The 18,391-nt window shown below is 28.5% G+C and overlaps 1 protein-coding gene across 1 annotated transcript in view; it reads right to left on the reverse strand.

The window, feature by feature from the left end:
- Edem2 (ER degradation enhancer, mannosidase alpha-like 2) overlaps positions 1–18,300 on the reverse strand; it is a 36,937-nt gene extending 18,637 nt beyond the window's left edge. The window contains exons 1-10 of the mRNA XM_011059696.2: positions 17,337–18,300; positions 17,210–17,255; positions 16,304–16,404; positions 16,126–16,165; positions 15,934–16,046; positions 15,657–15,810; positions 8,653–8,781; positions 6,795–6,966; positions 1,710–1,867; positions 682–786 (exon numbers count right to left, since the gene is read on the reverse strand). Coding sequence (XP_011057998.1) covers positions 682–786; positions 1,710–1,867; positions 6,795–6,966; positions 8,653–8,781; positions 15,657–15,810; positions 15,934–16,046; positions 16,126–16,165; positions 16,304–16,404; positions 17,210–17,255; positions 17,337–17,458 — 1,140 coding nt within the window. The 5' untranslated portion in view covers positions 17,459–18,300. The remainder of the gene's footprint in view (positions 1–681; positions 787–1,709; positions 1,868–6,794; positions 6,967–8,652; positions 8,782–15,656; positions 15,811–15,933; positions 16,047–16,125; positions 16,166–16,303; positions 16,405–17,209; positions 17,256–17,336) is intronic.
- Between the last annotated feature and the right edge of the window lie 91 nt (positions 18,301–18,391).

Raw genomic sequence — 18,391 nt, forward strand, 5'->3', positions numbered from 1 at the left:
CACATTAGATAATGTAGAAAATGCGATGATTATGATAATTTCATAATCTCAAACCGTGCTTCATCCATATATATGTAACATGCATAAAAATAAATTTACATTTATTCATATCTTTCTCGATTGTAAGATCATTGTTTCTCAAACTCGAATTATCACCATATTTTATTATTTAAATGTATTCTCATATCCTGCTGCGACTGCGAAAGAATAAAGTTTTACGATGATAAGTCCAGGTACAAAAAAGGAATCATTCTAATTGGTTATCCCCTTCCCTGTTTTCTTTCCGTTATTATTTCGTTCTGTTATTTCTTTCTTCATCGGGATGTACTCCAAGGCCGATATTTCATGTGTCATACGACACATAAAATATCGGGCTAATTGTAAGATCCTTTTTCACCAACTTTTGGTTGCATTTGCAGAAGTGTATAGATATACATCTAGTATACATCAATCTAATGTATAGGTATACATTTTATTAATTTCCAAAAAAATTTTAAAGACATAAATACAGAATGCTAGAATACTCTTTTTATAAGCGATTTTCCGCGATGTTCACGAAACATTGGCATTTAATGATGTATGAAGATACGGAGATAATTAGTAAATAGCGGAACTTCCTTGAAAGTAACAAATAAATTTTTACGTACGCCATAATTATCCATTGTAATGTGTAATATATACCTGAAAATCAGTAGTGAATGCTTCTGGTATAAAATTATGCCTCTGCATAACCTGGTACAACATTTCATGCGTTTCTACGGCAGGTTTGATGTCACCTTTAAGAACCTACAAGAAATTGTAACACGAAATGAATATGTGTAAGATATTTTTTAAATTAAAAAACTTCAAGATTGCCACAGACCTAAAAACAAAAAGGAAAGTAAGGAAAATCGGAAGGTCATGGAAATTTAAATTGGTTATATAAAAAGTTGGAAGAGTATAAATAAAGGGAAAAATATAAATCTAGAATTTTTTAAAATAATACATCTAATATTTATAGTCAAATAATGATTTTCTTAATCAGTTTTGCAAACTATATACTAGGCCAGTTATTATGTTAAAAGAAATGTAATTCCTTTTTTTAAATGTAGGAATTAGACATCTCTCAATGTCAAGTTTATTTTTTATTTTTATTTTCATACAATTTAATACATAAAACTTAATTCATTTTAAATTAAATTTTATTATATTAGGTGTTGGAATTAATTCGTAGCGTTTTTTAATGAAAGAATGTTATTTATTTCACATGAGCATTAAAAAATACATTAATGAAAGTACTTCCCATCACTTGTAAAACGCTACGAATTAATTCCAACACCTAATAGTTAAGATAAATATTTTATTAAATATATTTTTTATTTCAAACCATAAAATTTAAAATTAAAATAGTCAAAACAATTTTAATAAAACAATTGAAATTTGTTGTTCAATATTTAATCCATTGTAACTGTATTCTTTTTTCCATTGCTCATTTACTTTTTGTTGGTATGAATTTATATCCAAGATTTCATTATGCTGCTAAGCTTTTAAATGCATATCGTTTTTAATAATATAACTTTCTTACAATTCCCGTTTCAAAATGTTAACATTTACATATTTGATATTGATCATGGAAAATTTTCCATTGTCATCTAGAAGACCTGGAAAAATCAGGAAATTTCAAAATTAATTTTCTGTGGCAACCTTGTAAAAGCAAAATTAAATTATACCTGCAGACCTGGCCAAAAGGCCAATAAAGCGTCCATGAAGTTTTTGGAGTTGGTATTCGGTCTATGCATATGTACATCCAATAACATGGGCCCCTGACTAACATACTTCATTACGGCTTGGTAATGCTTATTAAAACGGCCCAAGTATTTTTCATCACCTGTATATAATGTAAAATATATACAGATGCCTTATATGTACACATACATAAATCGTAAAATGTACATTTTATTCATGATTTAAGTTTGATATTTTCATGCAGAAGATAATAACATAAATTGATTAACCCATTAAAGCCCATGCCTAATAGCCGTGATAGCGCCAAAATACATGATTCCTAGCATAAGCGAAAAAAAATTACCCTTAAATTAAATTAATTATTAAAAAATTAAATTGTATTTTCATTTTTCAAAATTGTTTAAACGATAATTGTTTAAACAAATTGTTCAAAAATGCCCATTTTTAAAAAATTAAAAGTGCCATTCGATTCTATGTTCGAAAACAAGAAACTTTTATTCTTGGTATTTTATCGATTCGGATACCAAGAATAAAAGTTTCTTGTTTTTGAACGAATCGAATGACACTTTTATAATAGTTTTTTAAACAATTTGTTTAAACAATTATTGTTTAAACAATCAATTTTGCAAAACGAAAAAATATGCGTAATTTTTTTTTCGCTTATGCTATAAATCACGTATTCAGTTTGGCGCTATCACGGATGTATTAGGCATGGGCCCTTAATGAGTTAATGACAGAAAATGAAATGTATAATTTTATTAGGTGTTGGAATTAATTCGTAGCGTTTTTAATGAAAGAATGTTATTTATTTCACATGAGCATTAAAAAATACATTAATGAAAGTACTTCCCATCACTTGTAAAACGCTACGAATTAATTCCAACACCTAATAATTGTTTGTGTGGCACACTTTTTTCTATGACGAATTTCTCAAATCTTGCAATTTTTTTGTGAGTCGCTGATTACAAATCTGAAGTTAGATTTTTTAAATTCTAAATAATAGATTCGATACGGCTGCTTTGGGTAAAAGTGTTTTGAAGTTTCAACTTTTTTCTTGGAAACTTTGATAGACAATCTTTCATATTCATATTCAGCACATCCTATTTATTAAGAAACAACCTTACATGATAAAAATGTAAGAAATTTGTAACATAATGTAATTTTTATCTTCACACAATAGATACTTTTAGTAAAAAATTTAAAAATTCTAGAAAATTTTAGAAAAAAATAGATTATACGCACGCACGCACACAGGATGTCTGATAAGTTTTGATAAAGCACTCGTGTATAAATAGAGCGGATTAAATTGAGTCAAAAAGTCCTCTACTATTTTAAAATTTTCGCAATAGTTAATAAGATACTAAAAATCGTTGAAATACTAAAAATCGTCGTCTTGGTCTTAAATAATTTTTTATTCAAATATTATCAATTTTATAGAAAGTAAAGTTGATAGTACTTGAGAAAAAAAAATTATTGAAGACCAAAATTCGACAACTTTTAGTAATTAATATTTCGTTAACTATTGCGAAAATTGCAAAATGTTAGAAGATTTTTCGACTCAGTTTAGTCTACCCTATCTACATACGAGCGCTTTGTCACAACTTATCAAACATCCTGTATACAGAGTGTATAATTTTAATTGACGCATTAAAATATCTCTTGAACAGTGCATTTTAAAGAAACAAATGTTTCAGACAAAAGTTATATGATTTGGAGAAGGACATAAGATAATGCTAATGGTTTGACCTTTAAATTGTTTGAAGTCACGTATAAACGCCATCATCAATTTCTTAAATAGATATTCTATATATTTCATTGCATATTCTTGTAGCTTACCTCGAGAGCTTTCCAAAACACTATAATTCATTTTTATTAAGTATTTTTCGAGTTATAAGTCTTGCAAGTTACATCACCGCCAGCATTAAGCATTACCCAAGATGTTCAATCATCGGCTAAAACCTCTTGAATATTGTTCAGGATCTGGATAACATTTGTCAAGATTAAAGTCATTGGAAGTTGTTCTTCTTATTTTCATTTTTGCACTAAAAATTACATTTCGTAAAAATGAAATTAAAAAGAACAACCTCCTATGACCTTAATCTTGACAAATATTATCCAGATCATGATCATGATCAGAACAACATTCAAGAGGTTTTAGCCGTCGGATGGACACCTGGGGTAATGCTTAATGCCGGCAGTGCTGTAACTTTCAAGCCATAACTCAAAAAGTACTTAATGTAAAAATACTTTATTAGTATTTTGAAATGCTCTTAAGGTAAGCTACGAGAATATGTAATAAGAAATGGAAGGTTTTGTTTAAAAAATTATAAGTAACCTTGTCTTAATCTTGAAATATAACACCATTCAAGATCAAATCAATGATACATCATGTATCTACCATCGTGTCTTTGAGATATTTGAATGAATCTTTTAAAATGGGATATCTTGCATATGTACATACAAAATGTATACGCGTGCATGCATCTGTGTAAAATAAGGCATTTAAAGTATTACAAGTTATTATCCCTAAAAGTATCAAAGAAGATATATAACTGCATACAGGGGTGGGCAGTATTTGGAAGACATGTATTTAAAATACATGTATTTAAATACATTTTCGTATTTTGTATTTCGTATTTGAATACTTTTTTGAGAGTATTTTGTATTTTGCATTCGAATACTTTTTTTTTAGTATTTTGTATTTTAAATTTGTAAATATTAAATTTGTAAATATTAAATACATTTAAATTATGTAAAATTTTTTTGATTAAAATTAAAATTGCACCATTGTTGACTCAATCTAAAGTGCGTTCCATTCCACGCATAATGTGCATAATGCATCATTTATCCTTGTTTACATTTGGTGAACAACAACCTCTAGCATTGTGTCTCAGCCAAGAGTGGGCAATTTGAAATATAATATGTATTTAAAATACGTATTTAAATACATTTTAATTTTATTGAATTTTGTATTTGAATACTTTTTTGAGAGTATTTTGTATTTAAATACAATTTTTTGAGTATTTTGCCTACTCCTAACTGTATATTGCAAATTACATAATTTTTTCTAAAAGCAATTGTGATTACATTTACATGGCAGTAACAGCGGTAGTTATAATACTAATATAAAATGTTATGTAAACAATAGTGTTATAATATAGTAGTAATAAACACTAATATTAATAGTTATTACTCTACATCTGATAGCGAAGAAGTGTAGATTTATAAAATCAATTTTAGAAGACCGTAAAAATGTAAGGAGCGAGTTGTTACACTTCTATTGCCAACTTTAAAGGCTATGAGCTAATATAAACAAATAATTATATAGTTGCGTTACTGATTTTCATTAGAAGAGACATGCCGCGTTTAAGAGAAAATTCTGTAGTATTATAAATTAATTGATAATCGATCAATTCTTCATCATAAGAGTCAGAAAAGGAGAATAAAAAAATGTAATTATATATAATTGTAACGCCAAGTAAATGGTATGGTGGAGTAATATTTAATAAATTGCAGTAATATAATCTCATTTAAACATCGTCGCTTAATACATTTAATATTTGTACTGTTGATTGCGTTATTATATACATTCAATATTCAAAATGAATTTTGTAATAACAGATTTTATGATATTCATTAGGCTTCACTACAAAAAATTCTATTGTCCTTCTCTATAAAATTGTATGTATTGCTATTTATTATTATAATATGCGTATATAATACTAATATAATAATACTAAATAAAATTTCTTTTTAATTTCTTGCTAATCTTCTAATTTCCTTAAGTTGATATCATGGGAGACTCAGAAGTTATAACATCGATAGGATAAATTAAAACCGCTAAACGAGTACACATTTCGAGAGCTGTAACTACGGATGTTACTAAACCCAATTTATCGCTGCCATATAAATGTAGTCAGTTCTTTTTATGCTAATTAATTTATTCATTATTTTGTACATTAATGTAAGATAAATGTGCAATTACACTGATCGACAAAATACAACTTTTTTGATCATCAAAGATGTGGCTGTACTTTTCTATTGTATTTAGTTTTTCACGCTAAATCCAAATCCGGAAACGAAATTTTTATTATTAGGTTTTTCAGAAAATGAAGATCTGTATCGAAAAACATTCATTTTGGTCATTTTTAAAATAACTTTATAAGTATAAATGAACATGACGTATTAGAGAATTTCAATAGAGATTGAAGTAAAGCTGTGCCTTGTACTTTAAGATGGTCATAATGAATATAATGATGCCTTTTTATCTTAAGCGGTAATAGATTTTCCCTGCGCGCGCGCGCGTGCTCGTCACTCTTTACCGTGTACGCCGTCCAGGGAATTCTAGAATTGTACATCCAAACAAGTCTTCATTCCACAAGCCTAACTGATTCTAAATAGGAAACGTCATATTTCAAGATGGCGGAATATACATAAAAGTAATATATATTTGTAAATTGTATGAAAATTTTCAAACAAATATTTTTATATGTATATCGCCTTCTTAAAGCCGCCATTTGAAAATATGACGTTTCCTATTCAGGTACTGCACACCTGATGAAAACGCGTCCGAAAAATGAATACACCTTATTACTTTCATGAACACTACTTTGATATTTTTATATGCAGAATAATTATATAGAAAAATTATCTTACATACAAAAATCATGCAATTTAAAAAATGGTAATAACCTCATGTGATCTTGATATCTACGCTCAAGGTCAAACTAACTCTTTATCTTTCTTCTCCCTTTGAACCAAACAACATTTATATACATTTTTTGCTGACTTTCAGAAATAATAATTTATAACATTTTAAATGCCTTTGACTTTGTATATTTAATTAGAAATAATGCAATACAAAATCATATAATTATATTTGAAAAAAATAATTAATGTTTATGTTCTCTTAATTCTCATCTCTTAACCGACATCATAAAAAATTTATTGAACGTATTATAGCCTTTGAAAAATAATTTTTCTTTTTTTTCTTATTTTATGTCTATATTGAGAAGTGTAGTTGATAATTTAGCTATCCGCACATATATATATATAATATAAATAATTACCGAGTAAAATATATGCCTTAAGACAATATTCATAATAAGAGTCTATGCCAGCGCCGACCCCGGAATCTCTTCGTACCCAATCTCCAGAATTAACATTCAACACAGATCCCATTAAGTCTGTACCACGATGTCTCATCCGCCATAAAACGTCCATAGCTTTCTGTGCTTTTTCCTAACGAAACAATACTTGTCATTTTAATCATCAGCAATCATTATCAACTATATACAAAGGGTGCGTTTCACTTAAAGTTTGCAATGCTCGCGAGTATCATGTCATTCTTATTGTTGGTTCCAGTGTTGGCTCAAATTGGCATTTTATTTATTATCTCTTTTAGATTCAATCTTATTGTTTTCAAATATTAACCTTTAGACTATCGAAAGCTTTAAAAAGCTTTTTGTAGTTCTTGAGTGTGAGTTAAAATACCGCTATTTTTAATGGTATTTTAAATACTAATTGTATTAAACACATATGTGTGTACGTTATCGAAAATATATAAAAAAATATAAATATTGAAAAATATACAAAAAAATTAAAAAATATTAACAAGCAAAAAAATTATAAAACAAGAAAAAAAATACAAAAAAATAAAAACTAAATTAAAAAAAAATAAAAAAGAAGCTAGAAACTTTCTACGTCCATGTCGTTAGCTCTGGGTAATGCTAAAGAAAAGTATATTTCTCTGTATGAATCTATATTGTTTATATTCATTTATGTTACATATATTATATTTAAGGCTTGAAATTTCATCTATGCTCAGAATTGAATACCAAAAACCATCAAATACACTATTTTTGAGAAAATAAATATTTTTTTTATACATTCCCTGCTTGGAAAGCCATTTTTGTGCTCTGCACAAATCTCGATAATCTGCGCCATGTGTATGTTTATAAAGAAAAATTTTCAAGAAAAAAAACCATTAACGAAAAAATGTCGACAATCTAAAGGTTAAAGGATAAAATAATGCTCGCAAAGCGTGGCGAACGTTAAGTAGAACGCTTCCAAAGTGTAACAGAGCGATCGCATCAGGCTAATTTCTTGAAAAATGTTTCAGACAAGTTTTTTTTATTTCGAAGGATGCATAAGATGGTACCATCGATTCAATTTTGAGTAGCATCAAAATCAGAGCAAGGTCGCGTTAAATCTTTTTAATGGAACTCTCCGTTTTACATTGCACATTCTCATAGCTTGTCTCGAAAACTTTTTAAAATAAAATATTTTTTCATTAAATACTTTTCGAGTTACAAGGCTTGAAAGTTACAGTACCACCAACATTAGCATTATCCAAAGTGTCAGATCCAATGGCTAAAATCTCTTAAATGTTATTCAGTATCATGATCTGGATATCATTTGTTATTATAAGATCAAAGTCACTGGAGGTTGTTCCTCTTATTTTCATTTTTACACTAAAAATTTATTTTTACATGAAAATGAAGATAAGAAGAATAACCTTCAATGATCTTGATTTTGATAAATAGTATCCAGATCATGATACTGAACAATATTTAAGAGGTTTTAGCTGTCAATCGGACTCCTTCAGTAACTCTAATGCCGATGGTTTTTAACATTCGAGTCTTATAACTCGAAAAGTATTTAATGTAAAAATATTTTATGCTAAGGCAAGTTATGAGAATATGTAATAAAGAATGGAAGGTTTTGTTCAAAAAATTCAATGTAATATTGCCCTATCCTTGATAATGGTATCAAACTAATGGTATCATCTTATGTCCTCCTCAAAGTAAAAAAATTTTTATCTGAAATATTTTCCAAGAAAATGCATACTTTTTAAGAAATGAGCTTGGTATCGATCACTTTGTTATATTTCGTGGTATATCATGTCATATTCATAGAATATTTTACCTCGAAAATCGGTTCACCTGTTAATCGAGATAAAGCGGCCATTTCTAATATCATACTACCTGCACAAGCAGTGCATGTTTCTCTTGATATTTCCACAGGAACTCCTTTCATGCCACGTTTCAAATTTATCTACGAAACACAGAAAATTCGATAAACTTAATTGAAATTGAATTTAAGACATACTGTATATCTTATTTCTTTCATCGGTAAAGACGTAACAAATCTTTTATACAAGAATTATTTTTATAAATTATAAAATACTTATATGAAGTAAAATTTTTAAATCCTTCTATTTCCAATATTATTTATTATTAATATAACATTAGTTGTTATCATTATGTAATTAATTATCTTTATTCTCTTCCCCCTCCCCTCTCTCTCATTTATCATACTGTTTCACGCTACATATTTATAAGTGTGTACGCATTTGAATGTATTTTCGAGATGTATTGTTTATCAAAAAAGAGATATTGTTTATGTATAACGTTGTAATGAAATCTTGTTTTACATTTATAATATTTATGCCATAATAAATTCAACCATAAACGAATTAAAAATAAACTGCGCATTTCTACAAGTATTAAATTGTCACTTGAAAAGAGTAAGGCAACTTGAATTCTCTCTCTCTCTCTCTCCCCCCCCATCCTCTCTCTCAAGTATCAAATTGAAGAAAGATATTGCTAGACTTGAAAAGTTAATATGATTTAATTCTTGCTAATGGAGCACAGCAACATGCTGAGATCACAGAATGCATAATAGACTACGCAAAACTGTGAATTGGATACATAGACGTAATAGATAAGTAGATTAAAGGAACGGATACAATAGAAATTCGTAATTTTAATGTAACCGTAACGTAAGAAGTCCATTTTGTATAGTCTATAATTGCTGGATTCATTTGATCTGACGTGTGTCGTACGATACTTTGCAACCAATCAGAAAAGGATTTTGCTTCGTATCATCGATACGAAATAAAATTCTGCTTTTTATTGGTTGTAAAACATCGTACGTTGTTTTGACAAAATTAAATGGAAAACTCAGTTATGCAATGAATGTTCAGCGAGTTAAAAATGTAATACTTATAGTTATTAATTTGCAATATTGCGGAAAAAAAAGAAAATAACTTCAAAAAGAAAATATTGGATTCGACCAATGTTGATGAACGTAAACAAAAAGTCTTACGATAGTTGTGTTTCTTGACAGTTTCGTTCTACATCATTTATTCGCTATCCCATCTGTCTCTGACGATATGTGCAAAACTGTAAACATTGCTTTAAATGCTTAATTTTATAAAATATTCCGTACACTGTTAATACTCACGAAAATAAACCGTTACGTTTTATTCATCAGAGGGAAGGTAAATCATTAATTTTTGACTGGTACCACAAACCAAGCTATTTAGGGAAATATCTGAATTTTTTATAAAGACTCAAAAAGATCTACGCTCCCATTCATCAATGTAGTTTACAAGGTCAATTGCTTGGACTGTGATGCTACATATGTGGAACAGACAGATAGACAATTGAAAATTAAAATTGCCGAACATCGCAACTACTTCCAATACGTGGAATACATCTACCCACTCCGTGAACTGAACACAGATTACAACAGGGACACGAATTTGATTGGGACATCATAATTCTTGACGTGCTATAACAAACGCCTAATATCGGAAATGCTAAATATTAAAAAACAAAAAAACAGTCTTAACTTACATATTGATACAGAAGGACTTCATAAGGCTTACATACCGATTATAAACAAGATATGACTTTGCAGAAATATATCAGTTAGAATCAGACCTTCACAGCAATCAAAACAAAAATTCTATACATCTTTAATTTCTATAAATTTGATAAAAATAAAACTAAGTAAAGAGCATATAAGAGTCAAAAATAGTAAAACTTTAATAAACACACGTCAATATATCAATATTTATTCTCGATATCTAATTCTCTCTCTTATTCTAAAAATTTGTGATGGTATAACATATAAAAGGTCTTACAACAATAAAATATCTCGATTACATGTTTCGGCTTCTTGAACGAGCCGTTTTCATATAAATTTGATTAATAATTGAGACTGTTGCTTATCAGAGTATGTGTGGCTCAGCGGGCTTGATACCAGCCCGTTGGCGTTGCTGCGTGATCGCGGCGTGTTAGCGACGTGTCGTGTCGCTGGTCCTCTCCCTAACAGAAACAATCTCATTTTATTAGTTTATTTTTTAACCAACTTAACGTGCATTTTTATATACTTCATGCGATAGACAAATTTTAGACCATCACGGTGAGTTCTATAATGGAATAACGAATTTGTTTACTGAACTTGTTCTAAAATATTGTTTCCTAATAGATCTTCGTGGAAACTATCTAACAACCAGTCGTTCAATCATTTGTGAGCATTTTTGTTTTCATTCTTCATCCATCATATCAGTTGACTCACATATAAGGAATTAGATATAATATATATGAATATTTCGCTTCGTTTTTATGCTGTTTTAAAATTAAATGTTGACTATTTAAAATGTATTTGACTTTCTACTAGTTTTTTATTCACTGTGATATTAGAACATCTGATGATAGCACAATTATGATGTCAAAATATGTTACGGTTTTCTTACTAAAATTAAATTTATATTCCATATCAATTTTTTAAGAATATATTAGGTGTTGGAATTAATTCGTAGCGTTTTACAAGTGATGGGAAGTACTTTCATTAATGTATTTTTTAATGCTCATGTGAAATAAATAACATTCTTTCATTAAAAAACGCTACGAATTAATTCCAACACCTAATAATAATTTAAAAGATTATTACATATTTTTTTGTTTAGATTTGACTCGAATTTGCCCTTTTATTTGCTTGATATTTTTATTCATCAGAGTCACCTCATAATTACTATTACTTAATTCTTATCGATCGATTAAAAAATTGGCTGTATTATTGTCTTCTATACAAAATTAATAAAGTATGTTTACATTTTTGCTCATCACTATATATGAATATTTAGATAAATTAAAAATAACGCTAGATTAAATTCCAAAAATAAAAATATATACATATACAGGATGTTTGAAAAGTAACGATACATCTTTCGCAGAATGGACTAAACTGAGAAGAAAAATCTTCTACCATTTTACAATTTTCGCAACGTTAACGAGTTACTAACTTATGAAAATAGCCAAATTTACCCAGCATTAGCGTTACGCAAAGTGTCCGACCGACAGCTAAAACCTCTTGTTGTTCGGGATCATGTCCTGGATAACATTTGTCAAAATCAAGACTGTTGAAGATTATTCCTCTTATTTTTATTTTTGCACTAAAAATTCATTTTTACGTAAAAATGAAAATAAGAAGTAGTACAATCTCCATTGGCTTTGATCTTGATAAATGATATTCACGACATGATCTTGAACAGCATTCAAGAGGTTTTAGCCGTCGATCGGATACCTTGAGTAATGCTAATATCGACGGTACTGTAATTTTCAAGCATTATAATTCGAAAAATACTTTATGAAAAAATATTTTATTATTATATAATATTTTGGAAAGCTCTCGAGGTGTGCTATAAGAATATGCAATAAAAAATAGGAGGTTCCATTCAAAAAATTCGAAGTGATAGATTGCTCTAATCTTGGTGAAGCCACTCAAGGTCAGACTGATCAGATCACTGAATAGATCATTTAGAACTCCACAACTTTTGTCTGAAACGTTTTTTTCTAAAATGCTTTGTTTCCGAGATGGAAAGGATACCCTTACACTCTGTATAATTAAAATTTTTTCTTTTTTAATAAAAGGAAAGACCTTCTATTATTAAATAGAGTAATAGCATTAATATTAATAAAAAGGAGGGAGAAAGAAAAGAGAAAAATCAATTTTTTTAGTTTTAGATTGAAATTCTTATAAAAAAATATACATATGTACTTTTTATAGATTTTCATAAATAAGGTAATAGAAAAAATAAATAAATAAAATGTTTTGATAGATATATACAATAGATAGATAGTGTCAAACCAAAGTCAAGTAGCAATCCCGAGTCAGTATAAAAGTTTTTTGTTATATGTTATCAAAATCAAGGACACAAAACAGAACTCTTAACACAGTCAATGCAGAGATTTAAATAAAAAATAATTTCTATATGTCATCTAGAATTTATATCATTGCATCTTCGAATGGAATAAAACTTTCAAGAATCTTAATTTCTCATTACTGTTGACTTATATTATATTCATAATCATGTATGATAAATAAGCTTTGCGATTTTATTTATATTTTTTAAATACATGTGCTGAAAAAGGACCTGTGGTCACGAAACGTACCTTTAAATTTTTAATAAATGTAATGATTAAAAAATTTTTCTATATTTTTGTACAAGTTCGATCACTGACCGAATTTTGGGTAGTTCCGAAAGAGAACTCTTCGATTTTATTGTCGATTGGTATACTACTGTATTTTGATGTGCCGATTATAAATATGATCATGAAAATTACAAGATCATTTTGACGATTATTTGTCGCGCAATCTGGCTAAGCGTTACTACTCAGCATGCTTGTTAGTATGTGCTGAAAGATGAATAGGACGTACAATTTCTTTACAACTTTTCACAGCAAGCGAAGTGATTCCCTCTTAATCCCTCCCCCCCCCCTGCTTAGGAGCGCACGACTTCCACGTAAAGCGACTCCCATCCTATTTCCCCTCCTGCTTACGGGCTCGACTTTTCACGTGAAACGCACGAAAAATGTAAAAAAAATCATTTTTTTAAATATTTGACTTTGAAAATGACCTTGTCGGCAATTTTCATTATCATATTCGTAATTAGGGCATCAAAATACAGTAGTATGTCAATCGACAAGAAAATCGGGGCGGGGGGGTTCACCTTTTTTTCGGAACTCTATTCCGAATTTTTTGTATAGTTGATCTAATATCATTTCTAATATGTGCATGATGTTTAATCAAAGTTTGTTTGGGATTTCAATAAATATTTTATTATATATATTGCATCGGAGAAAAAGTTCTGTGGAATTTTGTTAGCTTAAAATTATATACAGAATATATTTGCTATGAAATTTTCGACTATCTGAAAGCTTAAAAGTTAATTTTAAAAAATATTCCTATGACTTTTTGTTGCTAAGTTACATGGATTAAATAAAAGAGCATTCTGATTTTTATTGCTCATAACTCCATTAAAAATCATTGTATCATAATTGATAAAATAGATTTTTAAAGCTGAAACGTTGCTCTATCAAGTGATGTATTGCTAATTTTTTAAAAATAGAATATATATGTACATTTGAGCTAAAAAAATGTGATATACTGTCCTTTTTTCCATTATGCAATGGTTATAAAGATAGTAACACATTTTTAATTCAAATTTCTATATATTTTACATTTAAAAAATTAGTACTATTTGATAGAGCAACGTTTCAGCTTTAAGAATCTATTTTTTAATTGCAGTACATTTTAATAGAGATTACAATACATTGATTTTATCTAAATCAGTCTAGTGCAGGAACACAAAATAAATCAATTGTTACGTTTTAACTAGTTTGCGACAAACTGAATATCAATAATGGTCGAAGTTGTAAGATGCAGACTCATTTCGAAAGAACTGCTAATGACAACTACTGAATATATCGTTACAAATATATCGTTACAAATGTCTTAACAACAATTTTTAGATATTAATGAAGACTCGAAGATTCTATCCGTGACAGCCTAAAAAGCGTTAATAAAGACTCGAATTAAATACACGCTTTATGATCTTTAATACGTATTTTTAAAAATAATCTTTTGTGAAGATACCGATTTATTGGAATATATCGAGAATCTCTCACAATATGTCTACTAATATTAATTTATATTCGCACAAAAAAAGGTCTGTTCATATTTTAATCACTTTTGCATGCACGCACGTGGGCACAATTGCATGTACTATGTAAACTGTGTAACAATATATACTACCAGTATTAAAAATCTATAGTTTACATTACGCATGCTACAGATTTTCAGTACTGACAATGTACATGTATATCGGAATGCGGCCATAATATGAAAAACATTCGAAAAATTGTACAAAATGCGCGCGTGGCGCTCGCACGCACGCACACATAATTATATTATAAATAGAATTCCATCCTAAATTCTTATACAAATTATACATTGTTTAAAGTCAACTATATGCAAAAATATAGAAGCATAATTAGAGATGTAAAAAACGATATTTTTTACTTTGGAGAAAAGAATCAAGTAAAAAACTAGTTTTTACTATAAATAAGGGTATTTTTGACCAAATTACATAAAATTTATGAAAAAACATAATTTTAATATAATTATTTGAATAATAGATATTTTATATTTAAAAATTAAATAAGTAATGTTATTAAGCTACAGATAATATTTTACAAGCATAATAGATATGGTTTTGTTGCATATTAATTATAACTGTACTCTATATTTTAATTATTTTGTATCCGATATTTTATTTTGAAACGACATCCCAATAATAATTGATTCAAGAGTAATTAAAGATTCGATGAACATTGTCTCACAAATTTAAATTTAGAATATGTATAATTACAATCACAATATATGACAAAAACAGTGTCAATTAGTCTAGTAAAGTATTATTTGTATTAATAACAGTATGGAACACTTACTTAACTTTTAAAATTGAAGTATAAAACATCATTCAAATAATAGTGAAAGATAAGATATATTTATAGCAACATTATATTATATTAATCATTATACTATATTTTAATTTTTTAACTATTTTTATACAGAAATCTTATGGATAAGTGCAAAAACTAAATTTTGGGACAATAGTACAGCGTTGAAATCGTGAAATATTTAAAAAAATATCAAAGTAAAAAACTGTTAAAGCCAAAGGAAATCATTATTTCCAGAGTTTTTTATCTTAAAATTCTAGAATTTTTCCGTCGTTTGCATCTCTAAGCATGATAATATTCAAACAAAATATATTTCATATTGTATATTAAACTTACTCTGCCATACGGTATTCCAGTAGTTGTGTTAAATGCAGGTAAAAATCTGTAACCTAAATCTTTAGCCAAGTCCAGAAGTTCTCCTCTATACCATGGCATTATATCAGCTCTCTGTTGCAGATATTCAGCTAATATATGACCACTAAGAAGACCTCTGTAAAAAATAAGTTATATAACATTTAACATAAAAATTAAACATCTTATAATAAAAAACGTTTATAAGTACATTTTTTAATAAATACATGTAAATAATTTTGACTGAAATGCTTTTACTCACCCAAGCATTCTAATATTCGTTTCAAATAAAGAAACAATAACATCTGTATCAAAGCTTACATCTCTAGCAACAAGTTTGACTGCATTCTCGAATTCTTCCAAATCTCCCAGTACCTAATATACATAAAACACTAACATATAAATAGAATTTGTTCTACGTAATACATTATACATAGTACTTGTTACAGCTTACCACTAATGTATCCAGTGTATCTACCAAAGTAAGTGAAAAACTGCAAATTATAATACACAAATTAAGTTATAATTCTAGCAACATGAATAATTATCAAAAATCTAATAAAAGCATAAAGCTCACAAAAACACAATCATAATTTTATATAGATATTTTTGTGTACAATTTAGCTTCTTACTTTCCCAATGTAGAATCTATATCACCCCTATTAGGTTCAGAGCCTCTGTATCGTCCTTTACAGCTTAATGGCATCAGTTCATCAGCAGGATATGCATTATCCTTGAAAAAATTATAGCAATATTTTCAGGTGGTATTCATACTGATTCTTATGTTTAAAACTAGAGATGCATCAGATATCCAGGAAATATCCGGTATCTGGCATTATCTAGCTCTATCCAGCCAGATAGCCAGATATCATTAGTATCTGGTAATATATCCGATCGAAAATTTATATTGATAGTTTATGTCACTAATGTAGAATTTTATTATTTTCAGCTAAATTTCTTGCACAGTTTATCTTTTCTCTTTTTCATTTCATATTAAGAATAAAACTATTATCATTATTTTTCTCTTATTGTGCTTTTTTGGAAATTATTTTCCAGATATCCAGATCAAATCAATTAGATATCAGATAAGGAATTATTTGATATCTAATTGATTCGATCGGATAATGACCCTACTGGATATCCAATCAAATATCAGATATCTGAAAAGAAAGACAGGAGATGTCTGATATCTGGTAATTTTATGATCCGGTGCAGTCCTATTTAAGATTGTCTTAAACAGACTCAAGATAATCAGTGAACTAATTAGAGAGATATTATCATCTTAAGACAGTCTTAAAATAAAAACAGAATAAATATCAGCCTTCAAATATTTTGTTTGTTTACATGACTCTATAAGAATACTTCTTTTTGTCCAAAATAAAAAAATATAAAATATTAACTTTTACAAAATTTTTTTATCTTAAATATAAACTTGAGCTATTTCTAATTTATATGTATATGCATGAGATACATTACATTTGTCAATCAAGAATTATTATCATATAAACCAAGAATACGATATATCAAATATTACTTACCATATATGCATTGTATGCATGATAAAACATATCCCTTGCTTCTTCTCTATAAAGTAATACAAAATATATAATCAAAATATATAAATGTAAAATAAAGATTTAATCATAAAGTAAATAATATATATACTTTAAAGCTTCTCTCTCTTCCTTATTCATATATTCTGATGGATTATCTTCAGATATAGCCCATAATGTCTGTATGCTGCATCCCACAAACAACAGTCCCCAAATAAGAGCATCACAAGCCATTGTTTGCTAAAAAAATAAATTTAAATTCTCTTTTGTCAAGATCGCAAACTCTTAATAGTGCACATGGTCCACCAAAAATTTTTCCAACTAATCTATCTCATTTCAACAATTCCATCATTATGGAAAGTGTCAACGGAAATGTGTACCATTCCCTCAAGATTTTTTCTGTCTTTTCCTTTTTGTTTATTTCTATATATTTTTTTCCATGGGACATTATTGTCTTCCAAAATCAAATTGATGACACATATCACATTGCATCAAATCCGATGAAACTTGCGGGTTTTAGTATAGACCTGTCACTTCAATCAAATGGCAGGAATAAATGTAATTTTCATCAAACTACAATTACGAACGATTTAATAAATCATTTGTCGAGTCTCTTCTCTGATAATCGATATGTTAAATTGATTAGAATATAACTGACGAATGGAAAGATGAATTTATAAAATGAATTGTTGTTATTGGAAGATATATAATCAGCAAGCGGTAAGGACAGCTGATTGTGTATTTTCATCAAGGCCAGATGATGTGGCTGTAGTCAGTTTGTCGATGTGATTCTTCGTTTTGTAATACAACATATATGACCTTCACCAATACGTTTTCCACGTAACTAATTCGTTCGCTTCTTGTTTTCTTGGATGATCTCGCCGATTTTCGTAAAAATACACTAATTCTTTATGTTTCGCTGTGTTAACTGAAGACAAGTGATAGCAATCTCTCCACATCAAACATGATATCGCCATTTAATAACCTCCAATGACTCTAAGCTCTAAGCCCAGACCAGATACTCATGCAGAATCCGGTCAGAGACAAGAGAATTAAGGGAGAATGATAGGAGATGTGGGAAATTGGAGCGATAGTGTTCCCTTTTCTGATTGGTTCCGCTATTTTCAGCTTAACTTACGCAAATGGATGCATGATGGAAGAACATGG

This window comes from Acromyrmex echinatior, chromosome 1 (assembly GCF_024713525.1).
Source record: "Acromyrmex echinatior isolate Ae372 chromosome 1, ASM2471352v2, whole genome shotgun sequence".
NCBI classification, from domain to species: Eukaryota; Metazoa; Arthropoda; class Insecta; order Hymenoptera; family Formicidae; genus Acromyrmex; species Acromyrmex echinatior.